The sequence below is a fragment of the Onychostoma macrolepis genome, chromosome 08 (genome assembly GCF_012432095.1).
Source record: "Onychostoma macrolepis isolate SWU-2019 chromosome 08, ASM1243209v1, whole genome shotgun sequence".
NCBI classification, from domain to species: Eukaryota; Metazoa; Chordata; class Actinopteri; order Cypriniformes; family Cyprinidae; genus Onychostoma; species Onychostoma macrolepis.
This window is the reverse complement of record NC_081162.1, coordinates 16,623,487-16,647,164: the sequence shown is the minus strand read 5'-3', so window position 1 is coordinate 16,647,164 and position 23,678 is coordinate 16,623,487. Positions and strand designations below refer to the sequence as shown.

The following is a 23,678-nucleotide window of genomic DNA, read 5'->3' as shown; positions in this document are numbered from 1 at the left end:
ACAGTGGGCAGCAGATCTGAATAAACATGTCATAAAAGAACAAACATATGTTAGAATTGCTCTCCTAATTTACACTCTGCTGCGTCTTTTGAGCAAGAGCCAAGAAACATTTCCTTACAACATGAAAGTAGCTTTTAGATCTGTACAAGGAGTCCTGAAGCTTCCTCAGCTGTGAATCTGAGAACACCTGTATGATCTTATGGAACTCTTTGATAAAGATAATAGGACTGCAAAACTTACAAACTAGTGTAATCAGCACTTTAGTTCAACTACTAACAGAGTTTCTGATCTGTATGCACTTTCCCCAGAGAGAAATCACCACACGACAAGATCAAACATACAGAGAGAGATGAAATATAAAAAAAGCTACTCGGAAACCTTTTCATGTACAATATGTGTGATGTGGTGTTTAACAGTCGACATGAAATGGAAATGTACCCCATTTTTAAAATGGAAATCCACACATTATAAACAGTACATTCATACATATGCACTGTAAAAAGTGATAAGCTGACTTAACTTAAAAAAATTGAGGAAACCCGTTGCCTTAAAATTTTTAAGTAAATGATCATTAAAAAAATAAGTTATTTGAATTGTCAAGTTCACTTAACTTTAAAAAAATAAATTATGTACTTAATTTTAAGGCAACAGGTTTCCTCAATTTTTTTTTAAGTTAAGTCAACTTACACTTTTTACAGTGCGTTTTCATTTTTTTAATGCATATTATTTTTCTTTTTTGCACCCTTTAATTTTTAAATCAAAATGCAATTACTCTGTCTTCCAGTGAAACAACAGATTTGGAGAAATGTAGATCTTTTCCATGCAATAACAATAAATGGGGACTAGAGCTTTCAAGCTTCAAAAAGGACACAACACCATAAAATATCATGAAAGCATAGTAAAAAATAGTATTAAGTAATAAGTATGAAAGTATAGTCTATATGGCTCAAGTGCTTTGTTTGATGAACAGACAAAATTTTAAGTTACTGCAGTGATTTTCAATGAATAACTGAAATGTTGGCCTTTCCTTTCACAAAGCTATTTTATGACTTTGAATTTAGTGCATGAGTCACTTTTATGGGGCTTTTTAGAATGGGTCATTTTAGAATTTTATTATATTGAAAAGATTCATATTGTACATTCTCCAAAAACTCCCCTTTTGTGTTTCACAGAAGAAAGTCACTCATATGTACACATGGCTGAACTATTCATTTAAGGCAAGTCAGTTCACTTGAAAACGTCCTTGGGCAGCTACAGTATTTTCAATGTTAAAATTTCTCCTTTATTTTTCTACAAGTGGTCTGTCTCTGGCCACGATCACAGTAACAGATCCACAAAGTGGAAAATGAGAATATTCTTTGCTGAATAAATTGTGATCTTTTGTCTAATGAGATAAACCTATGTGTGTAGAGCCCAGGTGAGAGTGTGTTCAGTGTCATGTGAAGCGTGTTGTGCTGGACGAGAATGTTCTCCCACGTACCACATCGTTAAGTGCTGCCAATTATTACCAAACCTACATTATTCATGAGTCTGTCTATTATTCATAACACATTCATGCATTATTCATAGCATGTAAAACATCTTTGTTAATGAGCATATTGTTCTCTGGGTTATTTATAGAAGTGGACATACAGAGCCAAAACATTAAAACGGTTATTGTGTTTATAGGGGGGGTGCATTTAATAAACACGGCACGAGGGGTTTATGTAATTTCATAAAAGTCTCCCTCATGATAAAGAGAAAAATAAAAGGGATGAATAGAGGGGTACAGCTGTTTCTGACCCAGCTGTCTGAAAGAAAGAGAAATGCTCTTTGGGATTTGTAGTTACTGAACATCATAGTATTATGGCTTCATGAAGGTATATGGTGTTTGTTACATAAGTGTTATCAAACACTTTCCATAATCCTATAATTCCACACTGTTATGAATGACACAGAGAAAGACATGCATGCCTTCTAAAGCTTATAACACAGTATAGTACTGAAAGAGGCATTTTGTATATAAATGCCTCTTATATACACACACACGCATACATATATAGTGGGCAAACGTACACACACATATATATATATATATACACACACACATACACATACACACACAGTGGGAAAAAAATTCTTTGATCCCCTGCTGATTTTGTACGTTTGCCCACTACTGACAAACAAATGATCAGTCTATAATTTGAATGGAAGGTTTATTTGAACAGTGAGAGACAGAATAACAACAACAAAAAAATCCATAAAAATGCATTTCAAGAAAATTGATTTGCATTTTAATGAGTGAAAAAAGTATTTGATCTCCTATCAATCAGCAAGATTTCTGGATCCCAGGTGTCTTTTATACAGGTAAGGAGCTGAGATTAGGAGCACTTTCTCAGTTTGTTACCTGTATAAAAGACACCTGTCCACAGAAGCAATCAATCAGTCAGATTCCAAACTCTCCACCATGCCCAAGACCAAAGAGCTGTCCAAGGATGTCAGGGACAAGATCGTAGACCTACACAAGGCTGGAATGGGCTACAAAACCATTGCCAAGCAGCTTGGTGAGAAGGTGACAACAGTTAGTGTGATTATTCGCAAATGGAAGAAACACAAAATACCTGTCAATACCTAGGTCTGGGGCTCCATGCAAAATCTCACCTCGTGGAGTTTCAATGATCATGAGAACGGTGAGGAATCAGCCCAGAACTACCCGGGAGGATCTTGTCAATGATCTCAAGGCAGCAGGGACCATAGTCACCAAGAAAACAATTAGTAACACACTACACCGTGAAGGACTGAAATCCTGCAGTGCCCGCAAGGTCCCCCTGCTCAAGAAAGCACATGTACAGGCCCGTCTGAATGATTCAGAGGAGAACTGGGTGAAAGTGTTGTGGTCAGATGAGACCAAATTCCAGCTCTTTGGCATCAACTCAACTCGCCGTGTTTGGAGGAGGAGGAATGCTGCCTATGACCCCCAAGAACACCATCCCCACTGTCAAACATGGAGGTGGAAACATTATGCTTTGGGGTGTTTTTCTGCTAAGGGGACAGGACAACTGCACCGCATCATGTACCGTCAGGGCCAGGGCATTGAAAATGAGTCGTGGATGGGTATTCCAGCATGACAATGACCCAAAACACATGGCCAAGGCAACAAAGGAGCGGCTCAAGAAGAAGCACATTAAGGTCCTGGAGTGGCCTAGCGAGTCTCCAGACCTTAATCCCATAGAAAATCTGTGGAGGGAGCTGAAGGTTCGAGTTGCCAAATGTCAGCCTCGAAACCTTAATGACTCGGAGAGGATCTGCAAAGAGGAGTGGGACAAAATCCCTCCTGAGATGTGTGCAAACCTGGTGGCCAACTACAACAAATGTCTGACCTCTGTGATTGCCAACAAGGGTTTCTGCACCAAGTACTAAGTCATGTTTTGCGAAGGGGTCAAATACTTTTTTCACTCATTAAAATGCAAATCAATTTATAACTTTTTTGAAATTCGTTTTTCTGGATTTTTTTTTGTTGTTATTCTGTCTCTCACTGTTAAAATAAACCTACCATTAAAATTATAGACTGATCATTTATTTTCAGCAGGGGATCAAATAACTTTTTCCCCACTGTATGTGTATGTATATGTATATGGTATATAAGACTTTCAGTAATTCTAATACATCAGCAATTCAACTCTGACAAACAGGAACACAACAAAAGCACGGGTGAAACTTTAACTACTCTTTAAATGTGTGGAATAACTGGGTCACGCTTCAGAACTTTTACACAACACCTTGTTTCTGTTCAGCTCCACTATTCATGAGCCTCTGTTATTTCACGTCTGGGCAGATTTCCCCTAAACTGCGAGCCAATGAGCCGTATGAGAGCCTAGTTTTTGCACACACCACAGGGTTCAGCGGGAAGAACAGAGGTTTTGCGTGTTGTGGAAGCTGAGTTCAATCAGGGGTCGAGAGTGGATGGCTGCAGCGCTCTAACAAAACTCCTCATGCAGAGTAGAGAACAGAAGGACTCATGCTGAGATTATGACCTTTTGTCACATGTCAGGAAAACACACGCACTCATGTATACCTGAACTCCTATGGGCTTCTATTGTTATTGTTATTATTAAAGCTGAAGAGTGTTTATGTTAATATACTTTCTCCTATTCCAGTTTCTTATGCAGATGCATATACAGAAGAATCCTTTCAAAACATTGTTTTGCTTATGTAGACGAAATACTTCAAAGGCACTCACGTGGTAGGATAAAAAGCCATGTAGTTAATATACTGGGCTTAAATCGTTACAAATAGTTAAAAGTAGATCTACGCGTTTCGGCAAAACAACCTTCTTCAGGACACTGTTTTGCTTGTTTGAACATTCCAACCAGCCTGACAACAGTTCAACCAATAGCGTAGGTTTGGCGTGAGCCTATCTAATGAGCCAGCCAGTGCCAGAGAGGGGAAGTATTTGAGGAAATCAAAAACGGTATTTTTGCAATTCCATTTGAAATGACACACTTCAGCTTCAAGTAAATTTACTACAGAATAACTACAAGCAATTATTAGGTTGATTTCCCAAAATGTATTTCAAAACAATGTTCCAACCAGTCTGACCTTTCGACCAATAATGTAAGTTGGGGGCATGGCTATCTGATCAGCCAGCCAATGGCAAAGAGGGGGAGTATATGAGGAAATGTTTAAAAAGAGTGTACTTTTTTTGTCATTCCATTTGAAATGACACACTTCAGCTTTAGTTATAATTGTAACAAAATATCCCCGACATTAAGCAGTTCAGAAATGAAAAATGTATGAATCTTTGTCCAGTTTATGGAACCACTGTTTAACAAACCAAGGTCCTTAACTTCAAAACTACGATTACTCCCTCGTTTTCTAACATTTGTACTTAATGCACTAACAACGCCCTTCAGCGATCAGCGAGTAAATTATTCAGTGATCTGATTCTGCAGTGAAACTTTGTTGCAGACACAGACTTAGAGTGTCCAGCATTGAACAAATTGATTTCACACATTTTGTCTAAAGAGATCCACAACATGTCCAACAAAACAAAATGCATCATAAACATTCAAACATACATATACAAGCATGCTTGCATCCCTTTGGGGATAAAGATGCAAATCCAACCATCTGTTTAATATTTAATCTTATCCAGTTTATTAGTCCTTGCATTTAAATATGCGCTAAAATGAACAATGCAAAACCTCACACGACATTGAGAAAATATGCTCAACCAATAATCCAGAACTTGCAATGTCTGTTAACACGGCTAAGCTTCACGAAACAGCATCAGCTGACCCTAGAACAACTCGTTCCTCTGAAAAATGGAAACGGGCAAAAGACAACACCTTAAGATTATTGCACATAGAGAGGATACAGATAAGACACAGACAATCTTATATTGAGCACAACTGGAACGAGCATGCAGTGTTTCTCACTTTCTCTGTTCCACACACACACACACACACACACACACACACACACACACACTGCACATTCCCTACAAATGACCTCATGTAGATGATCTCACACACTCGATAAGATATTCAGGGTGAGCAGCTCATAATAATTTAACTGAGACACAGAAAATACAAGAAAATATAGAGATACCATATTCATGTGGTCTGGTATGATACTCCAACAGATTTCAAAGAATACCATGGTAGACGAAAACAAAAAATATGGTACCATGGCCAAACAATACTAAAAACTAGTAATACCATGGTGCAATGGGCTTTTTTTTTTGGATTTGTGCCATGGCAGTACCATGTAAATACTATGGTAAATGAATTGGGTAACACTTTATTTTAAGGTCTCCTTGTTACAGTGTAATTATGAATTTAAGTACCGAGTAATATTAATTAATTACATTACTTACTACATGGTTAGGTTTAGGATTAGGGTTTGGTTTAGGGTTACTTGCATGTAATTATGCATAATTTATTGTTATTATAATAGTAAGTACATGTAACGTGTTACAAGGATACCTTAAAGTGTCACCATGAATTGTAGTACCTTGGTAAATTTCAGAATACTATAGTTTTACCATATGATATCATCACTGTACCATAGTACTACTACAGTGCTTTTTTGTAATGAATAAACCATGCACAAAAATATGGTAATACCATATCCAAGGAATATCAAGGCACCATATCTAAAACTTTAAAAACAGTCCCAAAAAGTACCATGGCACTACCACAGTATTTTGAACATACCATGAACTGTAGGGACTTGTTTGACTTTGTAGTTTCATATAAATATTATAGAGTACATTATGCTTCAAGGTTTTTTTTCTGTTCATTGCTATTGAAGTCTGTAAGCAGAAATTTGGACCCTTCTACAGTGTGGATGATTCTTTGTTCACTGGTCCAACAAATCACAGAAGAATTAAGCCTTTCATTGGCACTGCCAGTGGAAATATTTCAGGCATGTGAGAGTCCAGGTGAACCCCATCTCCAGGACGCTCTGAAGTATGAAAAGTACCGAGATGTAATCAGAAGGGGAGCACTTCAGAAGAACTATCCTGGAGAGCTCAAAGACTATGGATACAATGCAACACACGCATCCTGTTCTCTCTCACATGAACAAACTGTTACCTGAATACACCCCATCTCAGTTCAAACAAACAAATCACAAAGCTTTAGGAAACACACGGAAATGGTTTAAAATCCACTAAACTTGATACAGCTGCGGATAATTCATTTGTTTGTAAAGTAAACAGTACCAATGTCAATAATTAAGCAGAATACAGATATTATAAGAGTCCATAAGAGGTAAGATAGTATTTACGTTTCGCGTCCTTCACCGTTTTCAGGGCAGACTGAAGCCTTTCCAGCATGTTGTCCTGATAGAGTTTCTAAATCCAGCTTCAAATCCAGAGAATTCCTGACACTGACACTTTAATCTACATATAATATTACAAAACAGCGAGGAAACTGAGAAAAGAAGGACTGTTCAGGTGTTTTTTCCCTTAGAGCAGAGACACTGAGGACGCATGCACTGACAAAACTGAACTGAGGAAAATAGAGAGGGGGAGAGGGTGAAAAAGTGCAGACAGAGAGAGAGAGAGGGGGGATGGAGGGAGGGAGGGATGGCGAGTGAAAGCAAATAAGAGTGATTTAATACTACACTGAATCCTCTCTCAAAAGAAGCATCATGAGAAGGGAAGTGTGTGATATTTAAAACCCTATATTGTGATGTCTAACAATGCACACGCACGCACACACACACGCACACGCGCACACACACGCACACACACACACACAACAATACTGTTAAAAAGTTTGGGCTAATATTTTTTTCATATAGAAATTAATACTTGTATTCAGCAAGAATGCATTTAATTGATTTAAAGTGACAGTAAAGTCAAAACAAAATATAATGTTACAAACGATTTCTGTTTCAAATAAATGCCCAAACCTTTTACCATTATTTATTATGGGTGTACATATTTGATTAAATTCCAGATCTTTAATAAATTATATCATCCCTCATAGAAATTTGTCTGATACTACTTTGGTCTATTGCAAAATTATAAAAAAATATATATCATTGCACTGAACGCACAAATGTTTCCACAACTCAAGTACATTGGACATTTGGATGTTACAACTGAAAATATGAAGGGTATTTAAGTAATAAAGTAATAAAGTAATATAACAGGATTATACTAAATATCATCAATTACAAAATTACATATTCAGTGTATTGAATTATGTCAGATGCACTGTCTAGTTACCAGAAACTTTTATGTAAACATTTGGCTCTATGAAGTACTGTAGCTACATAAACTTTTAGAAAATGTAACAAAACCATAAACGTCCAAAACAGACATATGTCAATGGTTATTTCTTGCAAATCTCTGTGTTACAGAAGAAACAATATAAGATGCGATTAACAGTGAACAAGTACTGAACTACTGAACAACTGTACAAAGGACAATGCACAAGAAAAAAACAAAGAAAACAGGAAAAACTGTGCACTCAGGAAACGGTTCCATTTTTGTCGACTGCTGGACACAAACCTTGACCTCATTTGGACTTTAACTAAACCTACATTTATATTTAACTTTCACCTTCAACATTTAGAGCATTGAGGTACAAATCATAAATGTACATTTATGACTAATTAAAAACAACTGTAAAGAGCAAAAGCTTCAAATCAGCAAAGCCTCAAATCAAGTGAAAGAAATCATAATTAGTCTGCTAATTAGGGATTTTTGTGCACATGCTTATTGCATAATGGAATGACTTAGATGACCAACATGTTTAGAGGGGTAAAATGCCCTTTTTCTTGAAAATATTTTTTTTTTCACAATTTACCTGGCCTCCAAACATGGAGCAAAGCAGGATTGTGATAATTACTTTATGGAGACAGAAAGTAGGATATATTTCCAGAACCCTAGTTTTGATTTAACATTGTATTAATGTATTAAATGTTCTCTTATTGCTTTCAAATACCTCAATAACCAGAGATCAAACAAAGGTCACAAGGTCACATAAATGCAGATCCTGCTGCAACCCAGCTTGTACTTACTTCCATTCATTACGTCCTGGGATGCGATGACAAACCCGAATCCTTCTCCTGGTCTCCGTCTCAACTCCACCTCCATCGCTCTGGAAGAGATCGCTCCCCTCGTGTCTACATGGCCTTTGGATACTGCGCCGAGATTAGAGGGAGCAGTACGGCTCCACTGAGCAGGTCCGTCCTCGACTCCTATCCAGTCCCGGGGCTCTAGGGTCAGGGTCACGGGCACTGAGTCCAGGAAGCTGGTGCTTTGGACCAAGTTGGGGAGGTCACCGCAAGGTGAGGAGGGAGAGAGGGTGCTCTGGCTGGGCACAGCACCATCGGAGGAGGGCGAGGTCAGATCAGGGGTGCCCAGGGAGGGAGGAGGTCTCTTATAGGCATTTGGGGAGCCTGGGGAACAAAGAGAACCTGAGAGAGAACAGGATACTGATGGGTGATAGAGGCAGGATGTATGGTGTTCTGTGTAATGGTATGAAAATGTCATAAAGATTTTTCTTGATATGATGTTTTTCTATTATATTATATTGGTTATCGGACAATATTATTATTTTTTTTTAATTTAATATTATTTTTTAATTTAATGGTATCAGCCAGTATTTGATATTTAAATGCTAATTTCTCTTTTTTTTTTACATTTAGATTACCTTTGATATAAAGCTAAATTAAATTAAATCTTTTAAAACAATAATTTTACACACCCTACTTTTGACTATATGTATTAGTTATATAATTTATATTAGACAGTTGTTTGTACTTCATTGTTTTCCTCCATAGTGTTATAGTTAACATATTGCACAGCCAATAAATAAATAAACAAAAACAAATCTGTTTTTTTAAACTACGGTTTGTATTCCGTTGCACAATTATTCTTAATTGACATTGTTAAAATAACAATGAAACATTAATAAATAATAACAAATGTTAAACAAATTTATCTTTCACATCTCCCACTGAATATTTATTTTTCATACTAAACAAAAAGTTTTCAGTAATTTATTTGTAATTTATTTAGATTAAATAATATAACATTTTAAAGTGATCATGAAATCAAAATGGACAGTTCTTATGTTTTTTTATGGAATATTATAAGCGATATATTCATAGACGATGTGGAGGACACTCACCTCCTCTGTAAACCAGTAAGACCACCTCACCCTGTTTGGTATGTTCTTGCAGCACTCGCTGCACCTATTCATATGAAAAAATTATCATTTGCGAGGATTCAAAGTATGTAAGGTTGATGAGCGAAAGGGCTTCAGAAACAGACCCGAAGAGTTAATGAATTACCTGTGCGAAGCTGAGGCTCTGCACATCAGCGCCGTTGATTTTAATAATGGCGTCCCCTGGCTGTAGGGAGTGGCATTGTCGTCTGTCCCAAACTCTCTTCACCACCGCCAGCTGCCCTCCCTGCCCCCCAGCAGTCACACTGAAACCCATACCCCCTCCCTCACTCCTGCCCAAGGCCACAGGTACCAGCTCACCCCCTCCCCCGCAGCCTACCCCACCTGGGGCTCCGGGGGACCCTAGGCCACCCGGAAGAGGTCGCGGGGGATTGTTGGCTGGACACCCGTTGAAACCACAGGGTGGGTGCTCGGTCGGGGGTGCAACAGCAAGAGATGTTTGGGGCATTGGAGCCCGCTGGGTGCTGGGTGCTCCTGGCGGGGCGGTAGGACCCACCTCAGGCTGGGGTAGTGGGAGCGCAGCAGAGGAGAGATCACTCTTGGAAGACTTAGAACTGTGATGGACGTGAGAAAGAGCTGGAAGAGTGTTGTTGTTGTAGCTTCGGACGAGGGAAGCTCTAGATGGAGAGTGGAAGAAATAAATGCTTGTGCAAAAAGAACAGCATCAATAACAATAAAATAATTATAATAGTATTGTAATAATAATCATTAACGAACATGGTCATGATATTATTATTATTATTATTATTATTACAATGTTTATTAATTTTATTTTGAAATAACTATTTATTATTACTAATATTAACCATGTTCATTAATAATAATAATCATGAATAAACACGGTTATAATAATAATAATAATAATAATAATAATAATAATAATATCACAAACAGGTTCATTAATGATAATTATTAATAAATCATTAACAAACAGTTATATATTAATGTTATTATTATTCAATATTATTACCACCATGTTCATTAATGATAATTATTATCATGAACAAAACAACAACAATAATAATAATAATAATAATAATAATAATAATTATTATTATTATTATTATTATTATTATAATAATATCAAGATCACAACCATGACCATAATCATGAATTAACATGGTTATTTATTAATAATAATGATAATAACTGAACTAGTCTGAAATGTCATTCTGGTTACCTGCGCGTGACAACAGAGCAGACCTCCGTATCGCTATGGCTGGAGCTCATCCGCTCTGATGGAGGAGGGGCATTTGAAGAAGTCACCGCCCCCATCCCTATAGTCCCTCCCACTCCATTTCCATTGGCCATTGCGTATGAAAGCTGGGGTGCTGTGTTTCCATTAGCATCCAATGACTCTTTCTGCATGCGGGGGTAGAAGTTGTTGTGGTGAGACATGGAGCGGTTGAGGTTCACCAAGCCAGGCTGGTGTCCATCGGGATGTTGGACCTGGGATTGAGCAGACCCAGGGGCTGTAGGGTTGGCGCTGGTTGGGTCAGAAGGGGAGGAAAGGCTGGTTTTGGGGCAGCCATCAGGGTTGTAAAGCATTGGGTAACCTCGACGGAGAACCACGTCCACGCTGTGACCCATGGGGACAGATTTCAGCATCTCTACAACCTCTTTATGGGACAGACCCAGCACACATGAGTCATTGATGAACACTAGGATGTCCGCTGAGAGAGAGACAGAGCGAGAAACATTTTGCATTTACACATGTGGGAAATCAAAACCAATCAGATTCTCAAGTATTAAAGTGGTCATATAATAAGGCATCAAAATGTCCTTAATTTTGTAAGTTTAAGAAATTCAGTGTACAATATAAACACGCTGTAACTTTCAAAATTTTATACCAGTCGAAAACGACAATTTACTGAAACTAATGTTTGAACGGGGAGGATGAAGGCTGTTTTAACAAGGTCCCTGATCTTTACAGTCTGACCTTTGTCTCAGTTTTGTGAACTAAGGGTCAAAGATGGTTGAAAATGGTCATGATAAATTCTTTTTTATTGATTTTTAGTTATTCCTTATTTTATCAACTAAACTAAAATAAAAAAAAATGTTTTGGAACAAAAAAAAAGAGACAAATCTCAAAGGATTTTTAAGGTACCATGTGACCCCTTTAAGGATAAGTGAGTGAGAGTGTGTGTGTGTGTTTGGTTTTGTTAGTACACGTGAGTGGACAGTGTTGTGTGTAAGAGACAAGCAGATTAAAACCTACAGGCCCATCTGGATTAAGAACAGATGAGCAGATTCAAACCATGAGACCCTCCAAATCACCAAATACACACACACATGCACACACACACACACACACTAATCTAATCCAGAGAGAGAAAGAATGTCAAGGGATTTCCTGCCTAAAATAAAAGTGAGGATTGAAGGGGTAGATTAAAGGATAGGGAGAGCAGAAAAGCAAACAGCTCATACTCTCGTGGTAAAATCTATCTTTTATCCATCCGATCCTTTTCTTTCCCCTGGTTTTTCTGCCATCTATAAATGATCTGACTTAAATCCTGATCTATAGGCTTTTTGTCTTCTAAGCATAAAAAGAGGATGTTAAAAGTCAGCAGTACCATTACGTCACATATGATTCACAATGTCCTTAAGAGCCCCCTGCACAAATCTGTGTGTGTTATTAAATTATTATATCTGTCATAAATCTATAAATATTTAAAAGAACTGACCGTTGAAGTGCCATCTCCTCTACTGCAGATTTACACAGAAGCAGCAAAAAGCAGAAGCCATAGCAGCTTCCAAAAGAGAATACTCGTGTTGCCAAGGTAATATGAATGATGCAGGAAAATCCTTGATTCTTTTTTTTTTATTATTTGACCAAATTTATATTTAAAATTTTAATTATTCTCATTGTGAAATTAGAATAAAAGTAGCCAGATGAAACCATTAAACATTACAGCTGATGCCTCCACGAATATGTTTGTGCAAAGTGTCATATTGAGGAAAAACAAGTAACTTAACATTAAAAAAAGACTGCTTCATGCCATTTTTTCCTATTAAGTAAAAAAACATCTAAACTGAAAAATAATAAATCATCATCATCATAATTATTCCTGAATATGCTTGTGCAAAGCGTCATAGGAAAGACGTGAGCAATTTAACATAAAATGACTGCTTTGTCCTTTTTGTTTTAAATAACAAAAACAGCTTTACTGAATAATAATAATAATAATAATAATAATAATAATAAAAACACAGTAGTAATTTTACATGACTATTAAGAAATATTTATGCCTCAGTTCACCCACCGTTGGAACATCGTGCCATTTATATTTTAGGTCCCTATAATTTGTTTTTAGTTTCTTGTGTGGTATTGCTTGCAATACAGTGCCAGCTGCATCAGTGTTATTTTTTATTTTTTTAAAGGACACGACACAGGGTTAAAACTCACCTGTTTTGAGTGCAGACGGGCCTCCAGGGGTGACGCTGTACACCTGCAGGAACTCTCGAGGTCTACTGCCACCCACAATGTTAAAGCCAAACCCACGAGGCCCTTTCGACAGGCGGGTGTGTATGGAATAGCCCTTCAGTTCAGATGGTTGGTCTGTGAATGCAGGTACTAATTCACACACACATACACAACAAACAAACATAAGTAAGTAAGTAAGTAAGTATCTATACATGGGATGCAAAGTCCACAGAGTTTTAACAATGTCTTTAAGCCAAACCGCCTAAACACTACAGTGTTTCAAAATGGAGTTGACTGCTAAACAACAGTGCCATCTGCTGGGATATGGGCTGTACTGGTTATCCTCTGTATAAAATGTTCAGTCGCACACTTTTTCTATTCTACAGTAAAATGTGCAGTAGTGGCAAAATGTGCAGCATACAACAGTGCCCTTTAACCTTTTTCTTTCATTTTGTTTCATTCATTATTTGAACAGACTACATTATTAACATTACTACATTTGCAACAGACATTAGATTATTTTTACTCAAAATTGCATCTAAAAATTCAAAGTAACCACATTTGTTTCCAGCATGATAACTGTACTCCAACCGCTGAATTAATCATGCAATCTGAAACCTGCGAAATGTATATTGTTTCACAACAGTAGGCAGTATACCATATATACTATTACACTATTTATTATACACACCATTTGTTTTTCAAACTTCTAAAACTTTTTCCTCATGGTTAAATTAGATTTTACATATGTATGCACATAAATGTATTTGCACACATGGGCTTCTTACACATATGTGCATAGTAACAGACATGATGACTTCTGAAGATCACTCAGCTCAGAAGTGATAGTAGACATGACCTTCTCAAATGTAAGAGAGCATACTTTGAGTGATAGATAACTTTAAAGGAAAAAGAGAGATGAGAGGAGAAAGGGAGTGGGGAGAGACGAGGGGCTCGTGGATAAGGTTTGAAAGGCAAAGGAAACAAGGGATAAGATGAAGGCGTGAGAGAAAGACTAAATGGCTCCAGGAAGGTTTGTCATTAATCTTTGTGTGAAGACTGCAGAGAGAGTGAGAGTATGTTTGGGGCAAAAGTGGAGCCAAGCTCACACACACATGCACACATATACACTCACACTCTGTCTTGCTGAAAATCTCTTTGCCCTGAGTCCTTGGGTCCAGCCAGCTTGTGGTCTTTGAGTTATGGCTGAAAAATTAGAGAAATGAGAGAGACTTTGTTTCATCAGCAACTTTAAGATGAAATACAACTTCCGTTCTGAGAGCAATAAACATTAAGAGGACTTAATTTTCATAGATAAAGGCAAAGATTATGCATTTTTCACTGATGTGCATCTTAAAGTTCAAATGTCGCCCTTATTTTACACAAAATTGCATCAAAAATCCAGAATAACCACATTAAGCTGACTTAATTTTCATAGATGAAGGCAAAGATTATGCATTTTTTGACGTGCATTTTGAAGTTCAAATGTCACCCTTTTTTTTTTTTTTTACACAAAATTGCATCAAAAATACAAAATAACCCCATTAAGTGAACATAATTTTCATAGGGTAAGGCAAAGATTCTGCGTTTTTCATTGACGTGCATTTTAGAGTTCAAATGTCACCCTTTTTTGCATAAAAAATACAAAATAATCACATTTACTTCCAACATGATAACTGTACGCCATCCACTGAATTAAACATTTCTCATTGACGCACATCTTAAAGTTCAAGTGTCGCCCTCACATGTCAAAAATCCAATGTGACATACAAAGGCATCATGTCAACTTTGAATATAATCTTTGATTACTGGAGGAAGCAAATGACCTTCTGTCTCTATTCTTGCCCACTCTATTTCTCACTATACCATCTTATATTTTCCTTCTCCCCCTGCTGACTCACTTGATGTAATAGGGTTCGCCCGTGTCACTGAATGCCAGCTCCCAGTTTTCAGGCAATGCCCCTCCACGTGCTCCATTCTCCATGGCAACCCCTCCATCCCGCCCACCGCCTAAATCCCAAGTCTGATTAGGTGAGACAATGGTGGTGGGAGGGGCACTGCTGGCTCCTGCAGACCCCGCTGGGAAACAAAGTACAGTGAACATGACATGAGATGCAGCCGTCTTGTATAATCTTAGGCAAACTCAGGCCAGCGAGAGGTTACGCTGTTCATGTTACTCTCCTCTTGCCAGCTCTAATATGAGAAAGGCATCAATCCTTAATACAATTCCATAGTTTTTAATGTCAAAAACATAAAAATGTAAGCATGTCCTGGTTGAGTGTTCAAAAACTGTGAAGTTTTTAACCATTTTGCATTTGAAACCCAGTCAAATCCAGAGATGCTGGAAGATTCAGCATGCCACACAAAACTCAACATACTGTATATTACACACAATATTTAAGCAACTTCTCATTGGCTTTTGCTTTATGTTAGGCTTTAACTTTTATGTTAGTTTTAACAATGGATTTTGGAAGATAAATGTATTGTCTGTGCAACAGTGGAAGGAGATACTAAGTTTTGGAAAAAAATTTACCTAAAGGGAGCACATATAGAGGAAAAATTAAAAGGACCCAAATTTGTGCCTTGGGGTACACCATAAGTTATAGATCCTGATAAAAAAAATAATAATAATAAAAAAAGAGAAGTTCCCAGTCTCAACAGAAAATGTTTCCTAAATATATTACTGTACCATGAGATAGGAAGTTGCTTGCATTTAAAAATACTTGTTCAAGAAATAAAAACAACTAATTTCAAAATAAAGGTGGACCCAACAGCTGAATACCTGAAAGACCAGAGTCTTCCTCGCTGTTGTCCCCTTCCTCCACTGCCTTTTCCAGGTTGCTGAGCGATTTGCTACGGGTACGGAAGTTCCTCAGGAGATTTCGATGTTCCTGGTATGTAATGGGGGGGCTGTCAGGACCGATGTGGACTGGCCGAGGTGTGCCATAATAGTTCCCTGTGATGATGGAGATTTTTTAGAAATGGCCTCTATGAAGCCACAATCGAAAAAAATTTCCGATCAGCAAAATTCAAAAACAATGGCCTTTAGACACATGCGCTAACTGAAACAGTCCTTGACAAGATCATCCATTTTCAACCTAAATACTATTGTTCCTTGAGTTTTCTTGAGGCAGCCAAAGAGCCATTTCTAGAATTGTGGAACAGAATAGGAGACTCAAAACAGCTTGAGACAGAAGGCTTTGGATCTCAATTTTCAAAAACAAAAAGGTATTAATCCAGCAAAATACAAACCCTATGAGCACACCATTAACATTGAAAAGAAAAATAAATCCGAAAAAAACATTCAAATTTACATTTAGGCTACCTGACATACAAACAAACATCTAAAACCACTAGTAAATTTATGTCTAATATAATACAACATTCTTCATTACATATTTCCAGCATAACAATTGTGAAATATTCAAATTAACATGAACCCCTTATTCCTGTAGTAACAACATGTACTCAAACAGGCATGAACTCCACAAATCTGGCAAGAGCTCCACAAAATCTGATGATCCATGTTATCCTGCATGATTTGAGTGGATGTTCCAAAAGATCACCTTGTGCTTCAATGGAAGCAAGAAAATCTGACCTTTTGTAACAAGGACTTCATATGATCAGTGTCATAAATTTGCTTACTTGATTAGTGAAATTTTATATCATAATATTTCTTCATTTCAAAGTGTAAAAAATCCTAAACTTTCCTCCTTTAAAATAATCTTAAATTTAAAAGCCATTTCCAATGGTTCATGTGACCCCAATGTATCTTTCAAAACACCAGTTTTAATTATATAGTTCTAGTTGTACATTTTATCAAAAGAGGATTTTTTCCTGCTCCTGGCTGCCACTGCCCTAGATCACACTCTCTTTAAAACCCTTAATCACTGCAGCTGTTATGAAACTAATAAACTGACAGGATGTTCCAGAGCTCTTTTAGCATCCAGATCAATGGCAAAAACATGAGATTAATCCACCTCTGAATATCTACCTCTAAAAAACGCTAAAGTAAAAGCATACAACATATAAATGGTCAGGTGAAAAAAACCCCACAATTTACACTATAGGACCACTAGGGGCGCACAATCCTTCGCAGCTAAGAGTTTACATGTTTGGCACTTTCAGTGATACTTAACCGCAGCATAACTCCCTCACTGCAGCTTATTTACAACTGGAGAAAAAAATAAACAGAGAGAGAGAAAGAGAGAGAGGGAATGGGGGTGGAGGGGTGATCGGAGACAGAGAAACTGAAATAGGGATTACAGAGAAAAGCTTCTTTTCTCCTGTACAGAGTGATAGAAAAGTAGGAGTGTGGTGTGGTTTCTGGCTGGAGAGATGACTCATGAGCTGCAGGGCATCACTGCTCAGGTGTTAAAAACACTTTTGTTATTAATTATAGACATATTAAAACATACCTAATCTCACCTTTCTAGAGTTCCTAGGGTCATTAAGGTTTTATTAAGAAATTAGTACTTTTATTCAGCAAGGATGAATTAAATTTACCAGAAGTGACAGTAAAGGCAATTATATTGTTAGAAGTAATATTTCCATTTCTATTTCAAATGCTGTTCTTTTGAAGTTTTTATTCGTCAAAGAATCCTGGGAAAAATGCATCACGTTTTCAACAAAAATATTAAGTAGCACAACTGATTTCAATATTGATAATAACGAGAAATCTTTCTTGATCACTAAATCAGCATATTAGAATGAAGGATCATGTGACACTGGAGTAACAACTGCTAATTCAGCTTTGCCATCACAAGAATAAATTACATTTTATAATATATCCAAATAGAGAAAAGTTATTTAAAATTTCACAATATTCTTGTTTTTGTATTGTATCTTTGATCAAATAAAGCCTTGGTGAGCATAAAAGACTTTCAAAAGCCCCATTCGTTTGAACAGTCGTGTATATAGAGTGAAGATTTCGGCAGGATAAGTAAAAATCTAAAAGGTCTAAATCTAAAAAAAAAAACTAAATTAAACAAAAAGAAGTCCCTATCATTGATATTGACATTGACATGGTCAGTGATTGGACCACGAGTCATCAGTCCATTTTTATGTGGGATTGAGATGGACCTAATAAGTGAACAATATCTTTCTTACTTTTCAAAGACAAAGGAAAGTGGCGCAGCGGCATCAAAAACACGAGTCAGCGGAAACATATTCATAAATCCAAGAGCTGCAACTTTAAAGGATGTCATAGTGTGAATCTGCAGCTGTGTGTGAGACCCTTAACAAAGACATCAGCAGGCTCAGACATCAGTCTGCGTTACACGCTTGTTCTCTCTCCATTATGGCTCTTTTTCAGCTCTTTCTGCTGATAATGTTGGAGGACAGAACTGAGCCTGCACGGCACTTTTCTCCGCAGTCTGGAGGGTGCTTCTCTTGATTCTGATTGGCTTGAGCATTTGAAGCTCTGGCGTGACGCCCTGACCCTCACCATGTGTTGACGAGCACACACAAACTCAAATGCATGAGAGCACAAACTCAGTAGAACAGTAAATAACTCTTATATCTAAAACAAGGCATGTCTGTTCCATACGTTTACATATGAATTTGTCTGAATATGAATTTGAGTTAAATCTGTGGAATAGAATGGATTTTAACAAGGTAAAATGTGTAAAACACACATACTGGTAGCTGAAAAATACGATCAAATCAGCCTAAATATTTAATAAACAAATATGAAAAACTTAGTGAATGGTGGTCTGAGTTCTGCAGTTGCAGTTTTTGTGTAAGTTTGCTCATAAGCATTTTTTTATTTTTTAGCATTTGATATTTTAATTTGTTATTTGAGAGAAAATATAATTGCTTGATAAGCAATGAAATAACTGTCTAGATCAGTGCTTCTCAATAATTTTGACTCAAAAGCCCTCCACTGTCCACAACAATTTTAAAGGCTGTCCACAACAATTTTAAAGGCCCCCCAAACCTTAGTTTTGCTTTAAAAACGTATTTTATTTCATGGGCACACATAGTTTTTGAAAAGAAAAAAACAATAACAAAACAAAAATAAGTATAAATCGCAAATAAATAAATAAATTGCTCGGCATAACTAGACAAATTTATATTTATTACACAAATGCCCATGGCACTTTATTTTATTCATTTATTTTATTATATAATTTCCAGGTCTAGAAATCTTACTTGTTTTTATAGAGGTTTTACAAGACCATGGGAATCCTGAAATTAAAATAAGAAATATCTTGCTGTTAATTTGTTTTAGCTCATTTTTGTCTTATTTTGAATCATTTTAAGTCATGCTGAGCCCCCCATGGAACCCCCTAGTTAAGAAACAACGGTTTGGCAATACTGACACTGACCTTTAAACTTCCCACTTTCCAGCAGGGCTCCAGACTCTTCCAGTGAGAAGAATTCCTCAATGGACACAAAGTTATAATCCACCCCTGAGATCTCTCCATCCCGTGGTTGCCTGGTCGTACCTGGGTCAAAGCAGGGGGAGCAAACATAAGAATGTAATTAGTAAAAAATACAATGTTTTTGCTTTTTGCTTAACTTAGCAAAAAAGACGTATGAATTTGTTATAAGCAGACAACAAGCCATTTAAATGGAAAATGTAAAAATAGAAAGGCCAGTAGTGCTACAAACACACAGGACATTTTAAAAGATCATTATTTTTTCATAAAGTTGCATCTTCCCTTTGCTAAAAATCTGATGCATTTAAAAAAAAACATCCTGATGACATCACCAGGAGGCAAGTCTGCTTTGATGCATTTGATGTTTGGATCTACAGAACCTCAGAAAACAGAGACGCAGCTGTCTCACTCACACACATACTTGTAGCAAGTTGATTGGCATTGATATGGAAAACAGGCAGAGTTTAATATCTGATGTGAGTGTCAAATGAAGTTAAAATCAGTTACATAACAGCGTTTACATTCTAACTATATATTAAACAAACTGTCTGTGTGTCTGTTTGCATATGACTTTGGCGGTGTGAGGCGACACCTGATTATGATTTCAAACACTTCAGCCTTGCTCTATAATCCCACAGTGATGAGATTATACAACTCCCTCTCAGTTTTCCATCTCAAATGAAAGTTGAGAAAAGTGGATTTTCCTGAGGTAGATTAGCAGTGCATCCCGATTTAGGCTAAATTGATCACTGCAACTCTCCAGTGTTGCGGAAGAGATACAGTAGGGAACCTGCACACTTTGATCAATCGACCTTGCCAACATAACAAATGGCTCTGAAGCAAAAGTCTTCAGGTAGAGAAAAGGTACGTGGTTTATGAGGTAGCGCACATATTGCATGGATACAACGCATAGTTACTCAACATCAAGCAGGACTGTAATGACTTAAAAGCCTTCAGCCACTATATACAATAAATCATCCATTAATAACAAAACACTGCATTGTCCCAAGCCTATATGAGACATCACAGTGCCTGTATTGCATTAATCCTACTGACAGCCCATGCAAAAAGCATATGAGAGTGTTTTTTTCTTTTGAAATAATGACATTTTAATGCAACAAACTTGAACCTATACATTCACTCTGAAATGAATGCCTAATGAATGTGTAGAATGAGACATTAAGGATTTTGGCATTGAAGGTTTTTTACATTCGTAACATGACATTTCTGAGTCTGGATATTTAACAGGGAAAAAACGTATCCATCAGAAACTGATTGGATTGTGAAAAGCAAGCGTAAATTTTCAGAACGGAGCCAGGTGGTTGGGGTTGAAATATAGCGATCTGTGATGTCCGCTGGAAAGGACAGTTGAGCAAGTTATTACATCTTGATGAAAGATTACGAGGAAAATTTTTTTTTTTTCTTTGGGAATAACATGTACTGATGAATTACACAAAATAAGACCAGGAACGAGTTTTAGAAAAATAAATAATGCTAACTTCATGTTGATTCTAAAAGCCCCAATGCAACCCCATGTTAACTATTTAGCATGACAATCAGCACCTGGTTAAACATAGCTATGTACATTTATACTGACACACCTGTGCTATTTCATTCTAAAAGAACAGATAAGAGGAGCATCTTACAGTCTTCTAATTGCCTGCAATCTATTCAGAGAAGTGACAGTAAAATGAGCTGCTTTATGGTGTCAAAATAATGATGTGATGAATAAATGTGTTATTTGGGAAAGCCTTTTTTTTTCAAGTAGACAGGCTATTTAACTGAACCGACAGATAAAACGTTATGTGAATGGATGCACAAATATGAGTGTGCTTATGTGTACATTCGCAAGCATGCGTGAATGGGTCTGTGTTTGGGTGCTGACGCGTTTATGCGTATATGCATGCACAGGAGCGCTGAAAGGCACAGCAGGGTACCTCAGGCTGGAGACAAAGACAAATGTGCAGCTTTGGGATTCAAGAGCAGGAAATAGGTGAAATTTGAATAATGTGGGACAGATTAAATACATCAGCTGTTATGGTGAATGGGTGCCTAATGTTTTAAAGGAGCAGGCAGGAGCTATACATTAATAAATGCATGCAATCATTTCTGAAAATAGTTGCAGTTTTGTTGCCAAGGCCAAATATGGAACAGTTCCATTCAAAATGAGCACACTGCTGTGACATTTGATGACAGTTGCCATGGCAATGGTTAAAGTGCATTGCCTCAAAGTGACTGAACCTTTGACTCCGCATGAGGTTTGACATGATTGTAAACTGGATTTGTTTACAGTCTCTGAGAGCATCAAAGCATGAGATTGCATGCATGCTTTTGCTGGCTGATGTATTTCAGTATCTTTCTCGTTTGTGTTTTCAATGTGGTTGTTTTACTGCAGGGTCTTCAACCTTTTTCAGGCCAAGAAGCCCTTGGTGGACAGAGAGAAGCAGCAAGGAGTCATTTTACATATTGTATAATCTTCTCGTGTAGCCAGACCTATGACTAAAAAGCATGAGGTCTGGTCCATATGCATTTTGTTAAAGGGTTAGTTCAGTGTTTCCCAACCTTTTTTCTGCCACGGCACAGTTTTGATATGTAAAAAAATCCAACAGCACACCACAAAGCATTAAAAAAAAAGAAAAAGAAAAGATAGAAAGGGTAAATGTATTTTTATTTATTTATTTTTTTTCCCAATAATTAAACATTGTGTCATCAGAGTTGGTATTTTGGCTTTATATATAATCAGACACTTGCATTTAATTTCTGAAAATCATACTCAAATGGAGTTAATGAGGTTTTTAACGAGCGAGTGACAGATCTGTGTTTCGTCCATCATTAGAACGGCCGCCTCTGACGCAGTAAATTAATAGCATCACGTTTTCACCAGTTTGCAGGTTATAAAGTTTATTGTAGCTATATGGGCACTCAGTTTCTCTTGCTGTTAATATATTTGGCCAAAATCTCACAATATAAAAGACGAACAGCTAAGATATTTAAAATGTACAAAAGTGTATTGGCTACAACTAGACAGCAAATGCTAAGACTCTTCTCTTGAGTAAAGAAAACGCTGTACTTATTCAAACATCAGTTCTTTATTTACCCTTGCATTGCAAAGAAGTAGACTGCACGTCGGCGGCACTTCATTCTGAATGGAGGTGACTGACAATTTGAGGATCCAATGCCGTTACAAGGTTTAGTCACAAGCTCTTTTGAATGCTTTTCATTGGTTAAATATTTGTAAAACCCACAAACCGACATAATAATGACCAATAGCACCGATTTAAAATAATAACAAAATATAATAGAGATAAGAAAGTTTTTGATCATTTCAGCAATAATGTGCAATAATCATGCTGTCTAATCAGCATCTTGATATGCCACACCTGTGAGGTGGATGGATTATCTTGGCAAAGGAGAAGTGCTCACTAACACAGATTTAGACAGATTTGTGAACAATATTTGAGAGAAATAGGCCTTTTGTGTACATAGAAAAAGTTTTAGATCTTTGAGTTCAGCTCATGAAAAATGGGGGCAAAAACAAAACTGTTGCGTTTATAATTTTGTTCAGTGTATGTGAATGCTGGCAAATGACCATGGCATAAAAGGGATAATCAACGGCTAGCTGTGCATTTAACAATTTGAATGCACTGCTGCGCGTCGGGTGGTTCTTCGCCTCCACATCGTTCAACGATTCAAATCGTTTAATGCACAGCTAGCCGCTGATTATCCCTTACATATATGCCGCCACAAATAGAGTAACTATGTGGGACTATGGTATTAATAAATTCAGCTGTATAACAGTTTCACTGCAATTCATGTTAGAATTAAAGAACAATAAACATAATACATATTACCGTTGCACTTATCTGTACATAGTAAATGCAGTTATTTTTAAGCTGTAGTTGACATCCTATCTAAAACATGATTTAGCAAAAAACAACAACAACAATAACGTTGCCACTTTAATATGTCTTTAAGTAAAGTAAAGTAAAGTAATATGTCTTGCAATATTTGTGTATGCAAAGGTTCTGCGCGATCCTCTTGTTCAATATTCTCGGGGTCTGAATTGATAGGCTAATATTGACGAACTTGCTGTTTTGGCAAGGAGCGGGGCAGTACTGAAACGCCGTCTAAGCTGTTCGCCAATCACAACACACTGGGACAGCTAACCAATCACAACACATT

At 37.1% G+C, this 23,678-nt stretch overlaps 1 protein-coding gene across 9 annotated transcripts in view; it reads right to left on the bottom strand.

Moving 5' to 3' along the window:
• The window catches only part of magixa (MAGI family member, X-linked a), a 49,434-nt gene that overhangs the window by 13,426 nt on the left and 12,330 nt on the right, over window positions 1-23,678 (bottom strand). For 6 of the 9 annotated variants that reach the window (XM_058785792.1, XM_058785799.1, XM_058785800.1 and 3 more), the window contains exons 4-12: window positions 19,443-19,562; window positions 15,896-16,069; window positions 15,015-15,192; window positions 14,249-14,319; window positions 13,096-13,263; window positions 10,870-11,362; window positions 9,796-10,306; window positions 9,633-9,696; window positions 8,518-8,916 (exon numbers count right to left, since the gene is read on the bottom strand). In XM_058785792.1, coding sequence (XP_058641775.1) covers window positions 8,518-8,916; window positions 9,633-9,696; window positions 9,796-10,306; window positions 10,870-11,362; window positions 13,096-13,263; window positions 14,249-14,319; window positions 15,015-15,192; window positions 15,896-16,069; window positions 19,443-19,562 — 2,178 coding nt within the window. The remainder of the gene's footprint in view (window positions 1-8,517; window positions 8,917-9,632; window positions 9,697-9,795; window positions 10,307-10,869; window positions 11,363-13,095; window positions 13,264-14,248; window positions 14,320-15,014; window positions 15,193-15,895; window positions 16,070-19,442; window positions 19,563-23,678) is intronic. The other 3 variants (XM_058785796.1, XM_058785795.1, XM_058785797.1) reach the window with 3 other exon arrangements.